The 14,351-nt window shown below is 40.4% G+C and overlaps 1 protein-coding gene across 3 annotated transcripts in view; it reads right to left on the bottom strand.

Annotated features, from left to right (window-relative positions):
• The window catches only part of LOC100252404 (phospholipid-transporting ATPase 2), a 57,145-nt gene that overhangs the window by 11,017 nt on the left and 31,777 nt on the right, over window positions 1-14,351 (bottom strand). For all 3 annotated transcript variants that reach the window (XR_009467196.1, XM_002276079.5, XM_019223616.2), the window contains 5 exons: window positions 12,563-12,717; window positions 12,399-12,479; window positions 12,126-12,246; window positions 4,993-5,099; window positions 4,400-4,531 (listed from right to left, as the gene is read on the bottom strand). Coding sequence is in view for 2 of the 3 variants with exons in the window: in XM_002276079.5 (XP_002276115.1) it covers window positions 4,400-4,531; window positions 4,993-5,099; window positions 12,126-12,246; window positions 12,399-12,479; window positions 12,563-12,717 (596 nt within the window). In the remaining variant the exon portion in view is untranslated. The remainder of the gene's footprint in view (window positions 1-4,399; window positions 4,532-4,992; window positions 5,100-12,125; window positions 12,247-12,398; window positions 12,480-12,562; window positions 12,718-14,351) is intronic.

Genomic DNA, 14,351 nt, shown 5'->3' with positions numbered 1-14,351 from the left:
TTTGAGACTCACGTCCTATGTCAATCGTCTTCCCCGTACTCCGGTCGTGCAAGGTCACAAATTTATCAGAAAAGGTAATAGAGCAATTAAGAGTACGAGTGAGTTTGCTGATGGAAATAAGATTAAAACGACATTCAGGAGTATAAAGGACAGAAGTGAGAGGTAGAAAAGGCAGAGGAAGGGCCAAACCAATACCTTTAGCCACAGTTTGAGAACCATTAGCTAAGGTAACAGTAGGTAAAGCAGAGGTAGTAGTAATAGAGGAGAAAAGATCCTTATTACCAGATAGGTGATCAGAAGCTTCAGAATCTAGAATTCAGGGTCCAAGAGAAGATGTGTGGGTAAGGCAGGCAGAGGCATTACCAGGCTGGGCAACAGAGGCAATAGAAGCCTGAGATATTTGAGATGCGGAGGAGCTCGGAGGCTGAGGCAGCGGAGAATCAGAGGACTGGGCCATATGGGTAGTGCGAGGAGGCCGTCCATGTAACTGATAGCAACGATCGTGAGTGTGGCCAAGTTTATTGCAATAGGTGCGATGAGGACGTTGGCCTCTACCTCGGGTACCACTGCGTCCTTCTCAAGAGGTAGTTTGAGAAACTAACACAAAAGAATCTGAAGTGCTATCAGATGGCAAAGTCTGAGTGGACAAGATACGGAGGAGGCGAGCAAACACATCATCCAAGGACAGAACTAATGAACTACCAAGAATCTAATCACGGATAGGCTAAAGATCCGGACGGAGGCCAATAAGAGTAAGGACCATGAAGAACTTGTCAAGCTGTGTTTGTTGAGCCCCAACATCAGGAGTAAGAGGCATCACAGTCAAAAACTCCTCCTTAAGAGAGGCAATCTGACCAATATAAGTAGATAGATCCAAGTCCTATTGGCTGATATGGACAATAGCAGAAGCCACCTATAAAGACACTGGATATCATTCGTGTATAATCCTTTGGCCTGAGTCCAAAATTTAAAACAAGTTTTGTAGGCCCGAAGATGAAGAAGAATCCTGGGATCAACCGATTGCCATAATACACTACATAACTGTGCATCTATCTTCCTCCACTGTACACGGTCAACCTCAAGGATATCTGCCTCCTGGGTAACCAAGTGGTCCTCATATCCTTGACCCATAAACCAAAGTTCAACAGAGGCAGACCAGGAAAGATAATTTTCACTGCCAACCAATTTCTCCGAAGTAATCATAGGAGATCCAGATATGATAGAGGAAAAAATGGAAGTTTTAGTAGCCATATCCACTTATCTGGAGAATGAAGTATGTTTGGATTGAAGAGAGCCCTAATACGGCTTCAGATTGCGGCGTGGCACCACCGAAAAAGGGAGACGGCCTCAGATCGCGGCGTGGTACCACCAGGAAGGTAGAAGAACACTTCCCAAGGCACGTGCAGGGATTGGGGTGGAGAAAAAGTAGCCGGAGCTTCGCCGAAAAGACTGTTTGGAGGGCTGACGGAGACAAAAATCCCCAAAAGAGGTACGTGCAGGGCTCGGATGGGAGAATCAGGGATGTAGGGAGGTTGGTCGGCGTCAGGTGAAGCTGGAGGAAGAGGCGTGTCGCCGGAAAAGGCCTCACGCGCCCTCATGCGCCGGCGTGTGAGATGCAGTCGCCAACCGGAAAATTGAGCGTGGCCGACGCGTGGATGAGCTTTTGGTTCCGGTGCCTTCACAAAAGTTGGAGATCTCCTCCAGGCGCTCTTTTCTGGTATGGTCGGTGTCGGAAAAAGACGTCGCCGGAAAAGTTCACCGGAAAATTTTGCTGGCGGTGAGTGTTTTCTGACGACAATCCGACTAACCGTAAAATATTGGGAGATGGGGAAGGTGACCGGAATGAAACACGGTCACCGGAAGGTTTCCCGGAGTTGATGACACGGGAAACTGGAAAGAATTAGGTTTTCTCCCTTGGCTCTAATACCACGTTGAGAGAGAGAGAAAAAAGAAAAACCTTAATTCTCATTCATGTGATTAACTACTTACAATTGAGAAGTATATATATATATATACAAGCCTAGAAGAACTAACTACCATACATGTAACCTATATTAAAAAAGGAAAGACTGTACACTATATATACATTATATTCAACAGTTCTTATTGAATCCTCCAAACTCTTCTGCCCATAGAAGTTTCTTTCTTCTTACACTCCACTGAAAAAACCTGATTTTGTTTCTGGCCAGACTTCTCTCATTTTCCACCAGTTTTCCGGATGGAAGAGGGTTTTCCATGAGGATTTCAACAGGCCCCTTGTGTGTGTCAAGGTTTGTTGCAAAAATCATACTGCCTTGTGTCCTTTTCATTTGGTCTCCTTCCTTCTTGCTTCTCTGCTGCGGAATAATTATTGGATTTGGGAATTGCAAGACTGAATTTTCCATGATGGTTTTTCCAACATCACAATCCAAGAACTCTCTTCTGCACATACATAGGCAAACACCTCTTTCAATGAGGGAAAAGGATGTTTGCCTAGAACTTGAACCCTTACTTGATCTAATTCAGGATTTAAACTAGTTAGGAAGGCAAAAATCATGTCTTCTTCAATTATTTTCTGCAGTTGAACAGCATTGGCAGTTGATTCCATTTGAACTGTTGATAGTGGTCCAATTCTAATCATAATCCTTCTAACATATTGTCTCCATCACAGATAACAATCCTTACTTCATAGAGCGAATATGATTCTTTAAGTCATAAACATGATCCTTTATCCCATCTTGAAATATGACCAAGTCACACTATCCCAAATCTTCTTAGCCATTCCAAGGAAGAGAAGTGGTTTGCTGATTCTGGTTGCACAGAATGAAGCAGTCAAGACATGATCATGGAATTTTCAGCTTCCCATGTCTCAAACTTAGGATCATCATCCTTAGGAATGGAAGCTTTCCCTAACAAATAGTCCATCTTTCTCTTGCTTTTGATGAATAACTTGGCAAATTGTGGCCATTGAGTTTGCAGGTTGTGATTTGGGAATTAGCATTCTCAGTAGGAAAAGTAAAGGCAGTGTTTATAGGCTGGGTATTTGATGAGGCCGTGATTGTGGTTTGGAAAGAAGATGAATCAGCCATGATTATGGACAAGGTGATAAACAACAATAAGGACCAAAGCAAGGTGAGTCTGGCAATTAATGCCACAGGTTGGTGTAGAAAAAAATTATGGGTAGCAAAAAACAGAAATCTGAGGATGATGCTAGGCAATTGAAGCCAAGTTTTTCAAAGAGAAAATATAGATAAGACAGAGCAAAGAGAAGAAAAGAAAGTCTTCACAATGAAGGCCGGGCAAGAGGGCAATGAAGGCCATCAGATTCCAAAAAAGAATAGACCAAAAGAACAAACCTAGAGCAGAACTCTAATCTGCTCTAATTCCATGTGGAAAAATTGAAATTTTACTTATACGAATGTAAAGATTACAACAGGGATGCGTATACAGCTCTGTGAAACTATTTTAGGAAACTATTGAATCAATCTAGCCACTATCCTAGGAGAATTTATAGCCTACATATCAACCTGCATATTTACAGCAATAATATAATTAGGAAAGAAATATCAGTCTGCATATTTTCAGCCTACATACAGCCTGCATATTTTCAACAGTTTCATAGTCCAATAAGAAAAAAAATCAGTTATCAAATGACTGATTCCTAACAAGGATCAGGATTATACCTGCTCCTCTCTATTTTATATTGCTTTTTCCAGCTTGCAGCCTGTTGGCATCATATGCTATCTATGCCTTGGATGTTTGTTTCAGATATATGACACATTCTTTTAAATCTTCATCCTTTTGGTGCCTTTTCTGCACTCAAAGTTGAAATCCCTGGTTCTTACTCTTGGTGCACCATTTAATCCATAGAAAACATCAACCTTGTTTCATTGCTTAAGATAGCAATGTGTAAGTTTATTTTTCCTTCTGGGTTTTGGTTGCATTGCTCAGAAATAAACGGGGTCCACTACCTATGGTAGTGTTTTTTTTTTCCTTCTTTTTTTTTTTTTTTTTGGCACATTTCATAAAGTTTTGAATATCTAAAGCCAACTATGGGTGTTGTTGCAGTAGGGGTGTGTATCCTAGTTTCAATTTTAAAATACTATAGGGTTTCCCAATTTGACTTGAACATCAGAACCACATCATCTGCCTCATTTCTATTTCTTCTCAGTTTGCCCTTTTCCCCTTAATTAGTGATGTACACCTCTTGCATCTTATGTTTACATTTGTACAATATCAAGCCTCAATAACAGAAACAAATAAAGACACCAGCAAATGATAGTCATCTAAAAAAAAACAATGAAATGGAGAAAAGAATCAGATTGACAAACCATATCTGACTTCACAAACCATATCAGATAAATCAAAAAAAATATTAAAGAATAAAAGAGACAACAAACTTAGAGCAGACAAGGAGCACCTGTGCTTTTTGAGATGGTGTCACACGACAACATAAAGCCGTCCTTGACAATATAGCTAAGTCAGTGAATGCTTTCCGATAATGCTTAAGCGCAATTTCAAGAGCCCATCCATCAATAACAAATGCCACATCCTGTTAGAACTAAAGGCCGTTAAGAAAAACATTAACATCAAAGAACTATAGCCAAAGCAAGCATTGTTTCCCTAAGACAACATTTGAAATGTTTTCAGCAATCCAAGAACCTACTGACCCCAGGAATGAAGTACAACAAAAAGTGAATTTTATGGTTGGCCACCAGCTACTGGAGCCATCGACATAAAATATTCATGAAATGGATAAAACATCACTTACAAATGATTTCAACTCATTGTAAAACAACTTATTTTGCTCAAATTTTCAGTGTTACAATGCACAAATGCTCTTCATATCCACTTCATTAGAACTCTAATATCAAGCTACTTGTAATAAAGAGAATTATACTTCATGAACCATGTAAAATTTTAATAAAACATAGTTTAAGAAAAATGAAGGCATGCAAGAGAAATTGGGTTCTCTTCAGAATTGAATTTATAACAGTAGTGATAAAGTTACACCTTAGGTTCTGAAGTTGTTATCCTCATTGTAAGCAAGACCCTGTCTAAACTTCTGCCAACTTCATCTTCTGTTTTGCCATTGATTAACAAAAGCTGGCCTTTTGGTTCTGTCAATAATTTGAAAAATAAAAAAGGTTGTAAGGATCAAATATTGTGAAAAATTTTACTGAATTATGGAAAATTAAATTCTTGAGAAGCTTCAACATTGGATAAGTTCATTACAAAAACTCTCAAAAGACCAAATTCTACATGCTAAACACTAACATCCAAGCAAAATTCATAAGAGTATCAACTAAGATATGATATCAAAACAAGTTTAGTAACAAAGCTTTCCAATTAAAAACAATGGTCCACCCAGGGAAGGAAAAACCACCACAAACACACTCAGAGACAAAAAAACAAGGACATCATTTAACAATTTTTCATGTTTATTTTTTCAATCACACAAAAAGTAAGAAACCTTGGGTGCTGGATAATTAATTGAATGTGTAGTTAAGAAGGACTAAATAGAAGCTTTCAAACACCATTTGATATGGTGAAATATGGTCTAATGTAAAATAGCACAATTCATATCAAACATATAACCGTTCTTGAATAGGGGTTCTTCCAATTTATGTTCCAAAAATAAATAAATAAAGAAAGAAAGAAAATGAAAAGAAGAAGAAACACATATTCATAGTCACAAATACAAACCAAAAATTTACTGTAGTATCAGAACAATTGGCTTCAGTCTTTATAGATAAAAGTTTCTCAACTTCAAGGCTAAAACTTCTAGCTTGATATGAATGTCATGAAGCATCTAATGAAGCAAATATTAATTTCACCAATTCAAGAAAAGAAACTCATAAACCTGATAGCAATGATTCATTATTGAGGAGAACTGAATTCAAGGAAAGGCAAACTTATATTTGATGACCATAGTGTTAGTTTTCCTAGTCACTTTGACACTTGACTGGTTTTTACTTCCAGACTGGTCATAGATGTGAATTCTGAAGGATTTTTAAGGCCTAAAAACCTTCGTGTATCATAGTTTTGGGCAGTGATTTAATCCATGCTTTAAGTGGTGAAAAATGGCAGAAATCTTATTTTAAGTGTTGAGAGAGAGAGAGAGAGAGGAGAAAAACCTTATTCTCATTCATTGTGTTTCTACTTACAATTGAGAGATATATATATACAAGGCTAGGAGTCCTAACTACCATACATGTGACCTATATTAACAAGGAAAGATAGTATACTATACATTATATTCAACACTCCCCCTCAAGCTGGAGCATATACGTCATATGCACCAAGCTTGTTACAAATATATTTAATCCTAGGACCTCTGAGAGATTTAGTGAAGATGTCTGCTAGTTGATCATTTGAATTGACAAAACTTGTAGCAACACATCCTGATGCGATCTTCTCTCTAATGAAATGACAGTCAACTTCAATATGCTTGGTCCTTTCATGAAAGACTGGATTGGATGCAATATGTAATGCGGCCTGGTTATCACAGATGAGTTTCATCTGTTCATCCTTTCCAAATCTCAACTCCTGAAGAAGATGTCTCAACCATATGAGTTCACATGTTGTCAAAGCCATAGCTCGATACTCGGCTTCAGCGCTAGATCTGGCCACTACATCTTGTTTCTTACTCTTCCAAGATATTAGATTACCTCCAATAAAAACACAGTACCCTGAAGTGGAACGTCTATCTGTGGGTGAGCCAGCCCAATCTGCATCTGTGTAACCAACAACTTGAGTATGACCTCTGTTCTCGTACAATACACCTTGGCCTGGTGTACTTTTGATATATCGAAGAATACGGATTACGGCATCCCAATGGCTATCACATGGTGACTGTAGGAATTGACTAACAACACTCACAGGAAAGGAAATGTCTGGACGAGTAATGGTGAGATAGTTCAATTTACCTACGAGCCGTCGATATCTCCCGGGGTCTCCTAAAGGCTCCCCCTGTTCTGGTACAAGTTTGACATTCGGATCCATAGGTGTGTCTACCGGTTTACAGTCTAACATACCGGTTTCTTCCAGGATGTCTAAAGCATACTTCCTTTGGGAAAGGACCACACCAGAACTGGATTGAGCTATCTCAATTCCCAAGAAATACTTGAGTTTCCCCAAGTCTTTGGTCTGAAAGTGGGTAAAAAGATGTTGCTTTAGTTTCTGAATACCATCCTGATCACTGCCTGTAATGACGATGTCGTCCACATAAACAACCAGATAAATACACTGCCCCAAGGAGTTATGATGATAAAAAACTGAATGGTCTGCTGTACTGCGAAGCATGCCAAACTCTTGAACAACAGAACTAAAACGGCTAAACCATGCTCGAGGAGATTGTTTCAAGCCATATAGAGAACAGCGTAACCTGCACACTAAACCAGACTCCCCCTGAGCAACAAAACCAGGAGGTTGCTCCATATAAACTTCCTCAGCAAGATCACCATGAAGGAAGGCATTTTTAATATCCAACTGATAAAGAGGCCAAGAACACATAGCAGTCATGGAGAGAAGCAAGCGGACAAAAGCAATCTTGGCAACAGGGGAGAATGTGTCACCATAATCAGAACCATAAACTTGAGTATAGCCTTTAGCAACTAAGCGGGCCTTAAGGCGCTCAACCTGACCATCAGGACCAACCTTAACTGCATAGACCCAACGACAACCAACTGTAGATTTACCAGAGGGTAAAACAACAAGATCCCAAGTGCCATTAGAGTGCAGAGCAGTCATTTCATCCACCATTGCCTGTCGCCAGCCTGGATGGGAAAGAGCTTCCTGGGTGCTCTTTGGAAGAGAAACAGAGGATATAGCAGAAACAAAGGCAGAATAGGGTGAAGATAATCGATGATAACTCAAAAAATTGTAAATAGGATGAGGATTACGAGTAGAGCGAATACCTTTCCGAACAGCAATGGGTAAGTCATTAGGAGAAGGCAGAGCCGGGGCAGGTGAAGCCGAAGGGATAGGAAGTGAGTCAGCAGGTGCCTCAGGAAAAGGGAGAGGAGCAACGACACGAGGGCGACGATGATAAACCTGAAGTGGTCGAGGGGGCATAGCATCAGGTGGGGAGACAATGGGAATGGGTAAGACTTCAGAAACAGGAAGAGACTCAGAAGTGGTGGAAAAGAATGGTGAGTCCTCAAAGAAGGTGACATCAGCGGAGATAAAGTACCGATGAGTCTCAAGGGAATAACAACGATAACCCTTCTGAAGTCTGGAACATCCCAAGAAGAGGCACTTCATGGCTTTGGCGGAAAGCTTGTCTTGTCCAGGAGTGAGAATATGAACAAAGCAAGTACAACCAAAGACACGAGAAGGAAGGAAATAAAGTGGTTGGTCAGGGAAAAGAAGGGAGTGAGGAATCTGATCGTGTAAGACAGAGGAGGGCATACGATTAATCAAATAACAAGCGGTAAGAACAGCGTCCCCCCAAAAGCGAAAAGGAACGTGACTATGGAGGAGGAGAGTACGAGCTGTCTCAACAAGATGTCGATTCTTGCGTTCAGCTACCCCATTTTGTTGAGGAGTATGAGCACAAGAAGACTGATGAAGAATCCCATGATGAGACATAAACGAAGTAAATTGGGCTGAAAAATATTCTCTGGCATTGTCACTGCGTAACACACGAATAGAAATATTGAACTAGGTTTGGATTTCAGTATAAAATTTCTGGAAAATAGAGAATAACTCAGCTCGATTTTTCATTAAAAATAACCAAGTACATCGAGAATAGTCATCAATGAAAGTGACAAAATACTGAAATCCTAAAGTAGACGCAGTCCGACAAGGACCCCAAACATCAGTGTGGACAAGCTCAAAAGGAGACTTTGCCCGATTATTCAAACGCTTTGGGAACGAGACACGAGTATGTTTCCCAAGCTGACATGACTCACACGGAAGCGACGACAAAGTGGAAAAACGAGGAACCATCTTCTAGAACTTGGAGAGACTAGGGTGGCCTAGACGATTGTGAATGAGGAGAGGAGCATCAGTGGAAATGCAAACTGCAGGAGATGAATCTAAGGTGAGGTGATAGAGGCCTTGAGACTCACGTCCTATGCCAATCGTCTTCCCCGTACTCCGGTCCTGCAAGGTCACAAATTTATCAGAAAAGGTAATAGAGCAATTAAGAGTACGAGTGAGTTTGCTGATGGAAATAAGATTAAAAGGACATTCAGGAGTATAAAGGACAGAAGTCAGAGGTAGAGAAGGCAGAGGAAGGGCCAAACCAATACCTTTAGCCACAGTTTGAGAACCATTAGCTAAGGTAACAGTAGGTAAATCAGAGGTAGTAGTAATAGAGGAGAAAAGATCCTTATTACCAGATAGGTGATCAGATGCTCCAGAATCTAGAATCCAGGGTCCAAGAGAAGATGTGTGGGTAAGGCAGGCAGAGGCATTACCAGGCTGGGCAACAGAGGCAATAGAAGCCTGAGATGTCTGAGATGCGGAGGAGCTCGGAGGCTGAGGCAGCGGAGAATCAGAGGACTGGGCCATATGGGCAGTGCGAGGAGGTCTTCCATGTAACTGATAGCAACGATCGCGAGTGTGGCCAAGTTTATTGCAATAGGTGCAATGAGGACGTTGGCCTCTACCTCGGGTACCACTGCGTCCTCCTCGAGAGGTAGTTTGAGAAACTAACACAGAAGAATCTGAAGCGCTATCAGATGGCAAAGTCTGAGTGGACGAGATACGGAGGAGGCGAGCAAACACATCATCCAAGGACGGAACTGATGAACTACCAAGAATCTGATCACGAATAGGCTCAAGATCCGGACGGAGACCAATAAGAGTAAGGACCATGAAGAACTTGTTAAGCTGTGTTTGTTGAGCCCCAACATCAGGAGTAAGAGGCATCACAGTCAAGAACTGCTCCTTAAGAGAGGCAATCTGACCAATATAAGTAGATAGATCCAAGTCCTGTTGGCTGAGATGGACAATAGCAGAAGCGACCTTATAAAGACGCTGGATATCATTCGTGTATAATCCTTTGGCCTGAGTCCAAAATTTAAAACAAGTTTTATAGGCCTGAAGATGAAGAAGAATCCGGGAATCAACCGATTGCCATAATACACTACATAACTGTGCATCTATCTTCCTCCACTGTATGCGGTCAACCTCAGGGATATCTGCCTCCTGGGTAACCAAGTGATCCTCATATCCTTGACCCATAAACCAAAGTTCAACAGAGGCAGACCAGGAGAGATAATTCTCACTGCCAACCAATTTCTCTGAGGTAATCAGAGGAGATCCAGAGAGAACAGAGGTAAAGATCTGATTTTTGGTGGTCATATTCACGTATTTGGATCGAAGAGAGCCCTAAGATGGGTTCAGATTTCGGCGGAGAGAGAAAAACAGTGAAACCACGGCTGTGAGAGGTGCAATCAATGGAGAAAAACGGTCGTGACGTGCCTGGAGAGGAAGAGGAGCAGCACCCAAGCCTCGGAGATGGAGGGGGAGCCCTGTCGGAGGTGGCCGGAATGGCAAGGAAGCCAAAAACAAGGACAAAATGGAGATGCAGGGCTCGGGGAGGACTGCCGGAGGGCTAGAAGGCCTAGACGGCGTAGGACGAGCCTGGAGAGGTGTCGGAAGTGGCCGGAAAGTGAGCCACGCGCCGTCACGCGCCGGCGCGTGGGTGACAGTCCGGAAGAGAAGAGCGGCGCGTGGGGGCGCGTGAGATTCCGGTTGCCGGTGAGGTTTCCACTGGCGTGTAGATCAGCCTCCGGCGTTTCAGAATATGTGGTCGTTTCCCGGAAAGGAGGTCGCCGGAAAATTTCGCCGGAAAAGGTTGCCGACGTGGTGGAGATCCGACGGCGATAAGGTAGTCCGGGGTGGTTCGGGAAGAGAGGATGAGGGGACCGGAGTGAAACACGGTCACTAGACGGTTTGCCGGAATTGAGTACACGGATAAACCGAAAAAATTAGGTTTTCTCCTTTGGCTCTGATACCATGTTGAGAGAGAGAGAGAGAGAGGAGAAAAACCTTATTCTCATTCATTGTGTTTCTACTTACAATTGAGAGATATATATATACAAGGCTAGGAGTCCTAACTACCATACATGTGACCTATATTAACAAGGAAAGATAGTATACTATACATTATATTCAACATTAAGGATAATGATACTGTCTCATTTTATTAGTTCAGAGAATAGGACATAGGCAATCCTGAATAGAGGGTATTCTTAAGACATGTTCACATGCTAAGGACCCTGAATGATACAAACTTCACAGTTGAAAGATGGTGCATATGGAACTTTTATTCTTTTGATAGCTGGTGCATATGGAACTTTTTAAAATAAGAAACCAAATTATAACTTTATGATTGTTGTTATGCATATAAGATCTTCTAGGTGGTGCCATACCAATATGGTTCTTGTTTTCTGTGAACAGTGCAACCATATTCAAGTAGGTTAAGGTCAAACTCAGTCTATACCTAGCGATTAATCCAGTTCAGAGCATTGATGCATCAAGAAAGTTCACTCAATTTATTGCGCCTTAGGTCTTGAGTCCTTGCTCTAAACCCTACAACTGGAGGTTTGGGAGTGAATCATTAACAAATTCACATTCTCAGGAAATAATGCCCAATTTTTTAGTCAGTATGATATGGTGACTCTGAAAAGGACAATGATGGTATAAAGAACAATAATAATTTCAGTACTCGATAAAATCTATTTCAGAGCTTAAACAGGCTAACACATTTTAGAAAGACTTGTTTTGTTGAGTCAAAACAGTTGGGATAAGGCACAATGGATAATAATAAAAAGTGTAATGACGAATTTCAGAATTGGAAGATTTTCATAACAGATAAGAATTCAAATAAGGATAAGAGGGGAGGCATATAAAAAACTCCATGTTGTGAGGTACAACCTTTGGAGTGCAAGGCTCAATTTGCTCTATGTGTTTTGATTGCTTATATAATTTAACAAACTCATAAACACATGATAGTGCCAGCCTCGTATGAAACCGAATGAGGTGTTCTCCTACAGCCAAGCTTCATAGTCATAGCATAAGACTCACAAGCCATTTAATACTTTCTATCAGACATGAATAGATTTTCTTACTCGCAAGCAAATTTCTCAAAATCAAAAGAAAATTAAGGAAATGTATAAGATCACATCTACCAGGGGAAATAAAATTGCAGGAAAGAGCAATCTGTATGGCAGTATTCTGCTTGTCTCCGGTAAGCATCCAAAAGTTGATTCCTGCTTTTCGAAGTGTCTCAATTGTTTCTGGTACACCATCCTGGAAAATAATTTTAGAAAATCGGCAATTGAAGTCTCAGCATCTAAAAGCTAAGAGTGAACATTTTTCTTATAACTAGAACAACAAACAAATAATGCTATATTTTGTGCTAAAATTTGAGCATCAATGCCTCAATAAACAAAGAAGCACACCTGTAGACGATCCTCTATTGCTGTAACACCAAGGATTTCAAGGTCATGTTCTAGTCTTTGGCAGACCTCAGCTAGTCTCCACTGCAAAACATAGCAATTTGAGGGATTACAAGTGTTACACACACACACACAAAATCAATGACACATAAAGACATGCTTTTTACCTCCCTATCAACCAATGTGCTATTAGCCTCTTTAAACATCAAAGACCAATCTCGATATTCATCTTCTTTAAGCTCCCGCCAAGCCAAGCATAACGTGCGTAGTCCCAATTGAGAATATTGTTCTACAGCTTCAGTAAAAGTTCGTGTTTGTTGTCCTGAAGCAAGTATTGTGGTTAGCAAATATCCAAGCATTTGGTATTAAAGAATTAACCTTGTTAGAGATTAGTTGTGAGTGTATTATAGTAATTTGAGTATTAGGTTATTATAAGGGTGTAATATTTAATGTTTACTACTCCCGTTATTATTTTCTAATTAATAAAAGAATGAAAGAAGAGAGAGAGCACATTTTCTTCTCCTATTCCTTATTCCAAGTTCTAAACCCTTAACTCCTATTTGCAAACCTAGACATTACATTTTGTTCATTTTGCTATTCAAGTAACTCCAATCTATCATTTGTTTAAATGGCTTCAGATGGTAGTCCCACTGCTAGGAATCGAACTTATGACAATTTTAGTATCCAAATTACTACCAGAAAATTGAATGAATCCAATTATCTAGAACGGTTGGTCTAAAGCTGTGAAAGTATATCTTAGGGAAAAGGGCAAGTTACAATTTTTATCTAATGAGCCTTTTCCTGATGATTCAAAGGACAATGACCAATGGCATACGAAGAAATCAATAATCATGACTTGGTTATGGAATGGTATGGAACCTAGTGTCACTGTTTCCATTACGTTCTTCAACACTGCCAAACAGACTTGGGAAGCATTACAGGAAAAGTGCTCTTAAGATAAAATATTTCATGGATTCGTGAGCTTTATGCAAGTATTTTTTTCTTGTATGGAGAATGGGATTTCTGTTAATGAATGTTATGGTTAATTACAAAGTATGTGGGAGGAACTCAATATTTATCATCCTATCACTGATGGTATTGACCTATTAAAAATTATTTAACCCAACACTCCATGTAAAAAGACCACCAGCCAGAGGGAGTCCCTCAAATGAAGCTCCTCTATGATCTCTGAAAAGTGCCTCGACATTGCTAAGCATCATTTTTTTTTTTTTTTCTGATAGGTAACATTGCTAAGCATCTTAAACAGTTCCTCCTTTCCCTAGGGAATCTGACGACATTGAAATATCCTCTGATACACAAGTGGTCATTCTTTATGACCAACAAAAAGAATCTGCAACGTCCAGTGGGTATTTGATCTCCTCAAAATACCTCCTCCGTCAAACCCCCTTGCTTGGCTTGGATGACCACCTCCCAGTTCCCCTCTAGAGAATCATACAGCAATTACTCCTTGACTCCCAAAAATATCTTAAATACCCCTTATGAGGGCACCCTAGCACCAGATAATCTTAATCGCTGGCCCACTCAAGAGATGACCACTCTCCCCGTTACACAACCTTGGAAACCCTTTGAATCAGTTTCTTACCAAACCTTCAACAGCTAGAATGCCCATGCAACTACACTGTAGTGTTTTTACCTAGAAAAACCTAGTTCAGATTGATCATGCATCATGGTATGTCAGAGTTATTAGTGGTTTGAGTCATCCTAATCAGAAACAATCAAAATCCTGTTCACCATGGATTCTGATCTCACATGTAGGTGGCTCATATGTTAATTAAAATTAACAAAAATTCATGCCTTCTACTCTTCATCAAATGTGGGTGATTTTTTTACCAGCCAAATATAAACAAATGTCAAAAAGGTGATGTGATAGTACAAGTGAAAATTCACTTGTACTAACCAAATGGACGTGTTTCACTGGATTGAATGACCAGTATT

This window comes from Vitis vinifera, chromosome 12, assembly GCF_030704535.1.
Source record: "Vitis vinifera cultivar Pinot Noir 40024 chromosome 12, ASM3070453v1".
In the NCBI taxonomy this organism is placed as follows: Eukaryota; Viridiplantae; Streptophyta; class Magnoliopsida; order Vitales; family Vitaceae; genus Vitis; species Vitis vinifera.
Note: the sequence above shows the minus strand (reverse complement) of the source record. Positions and strands in the feature narration are given on the sequence as shown.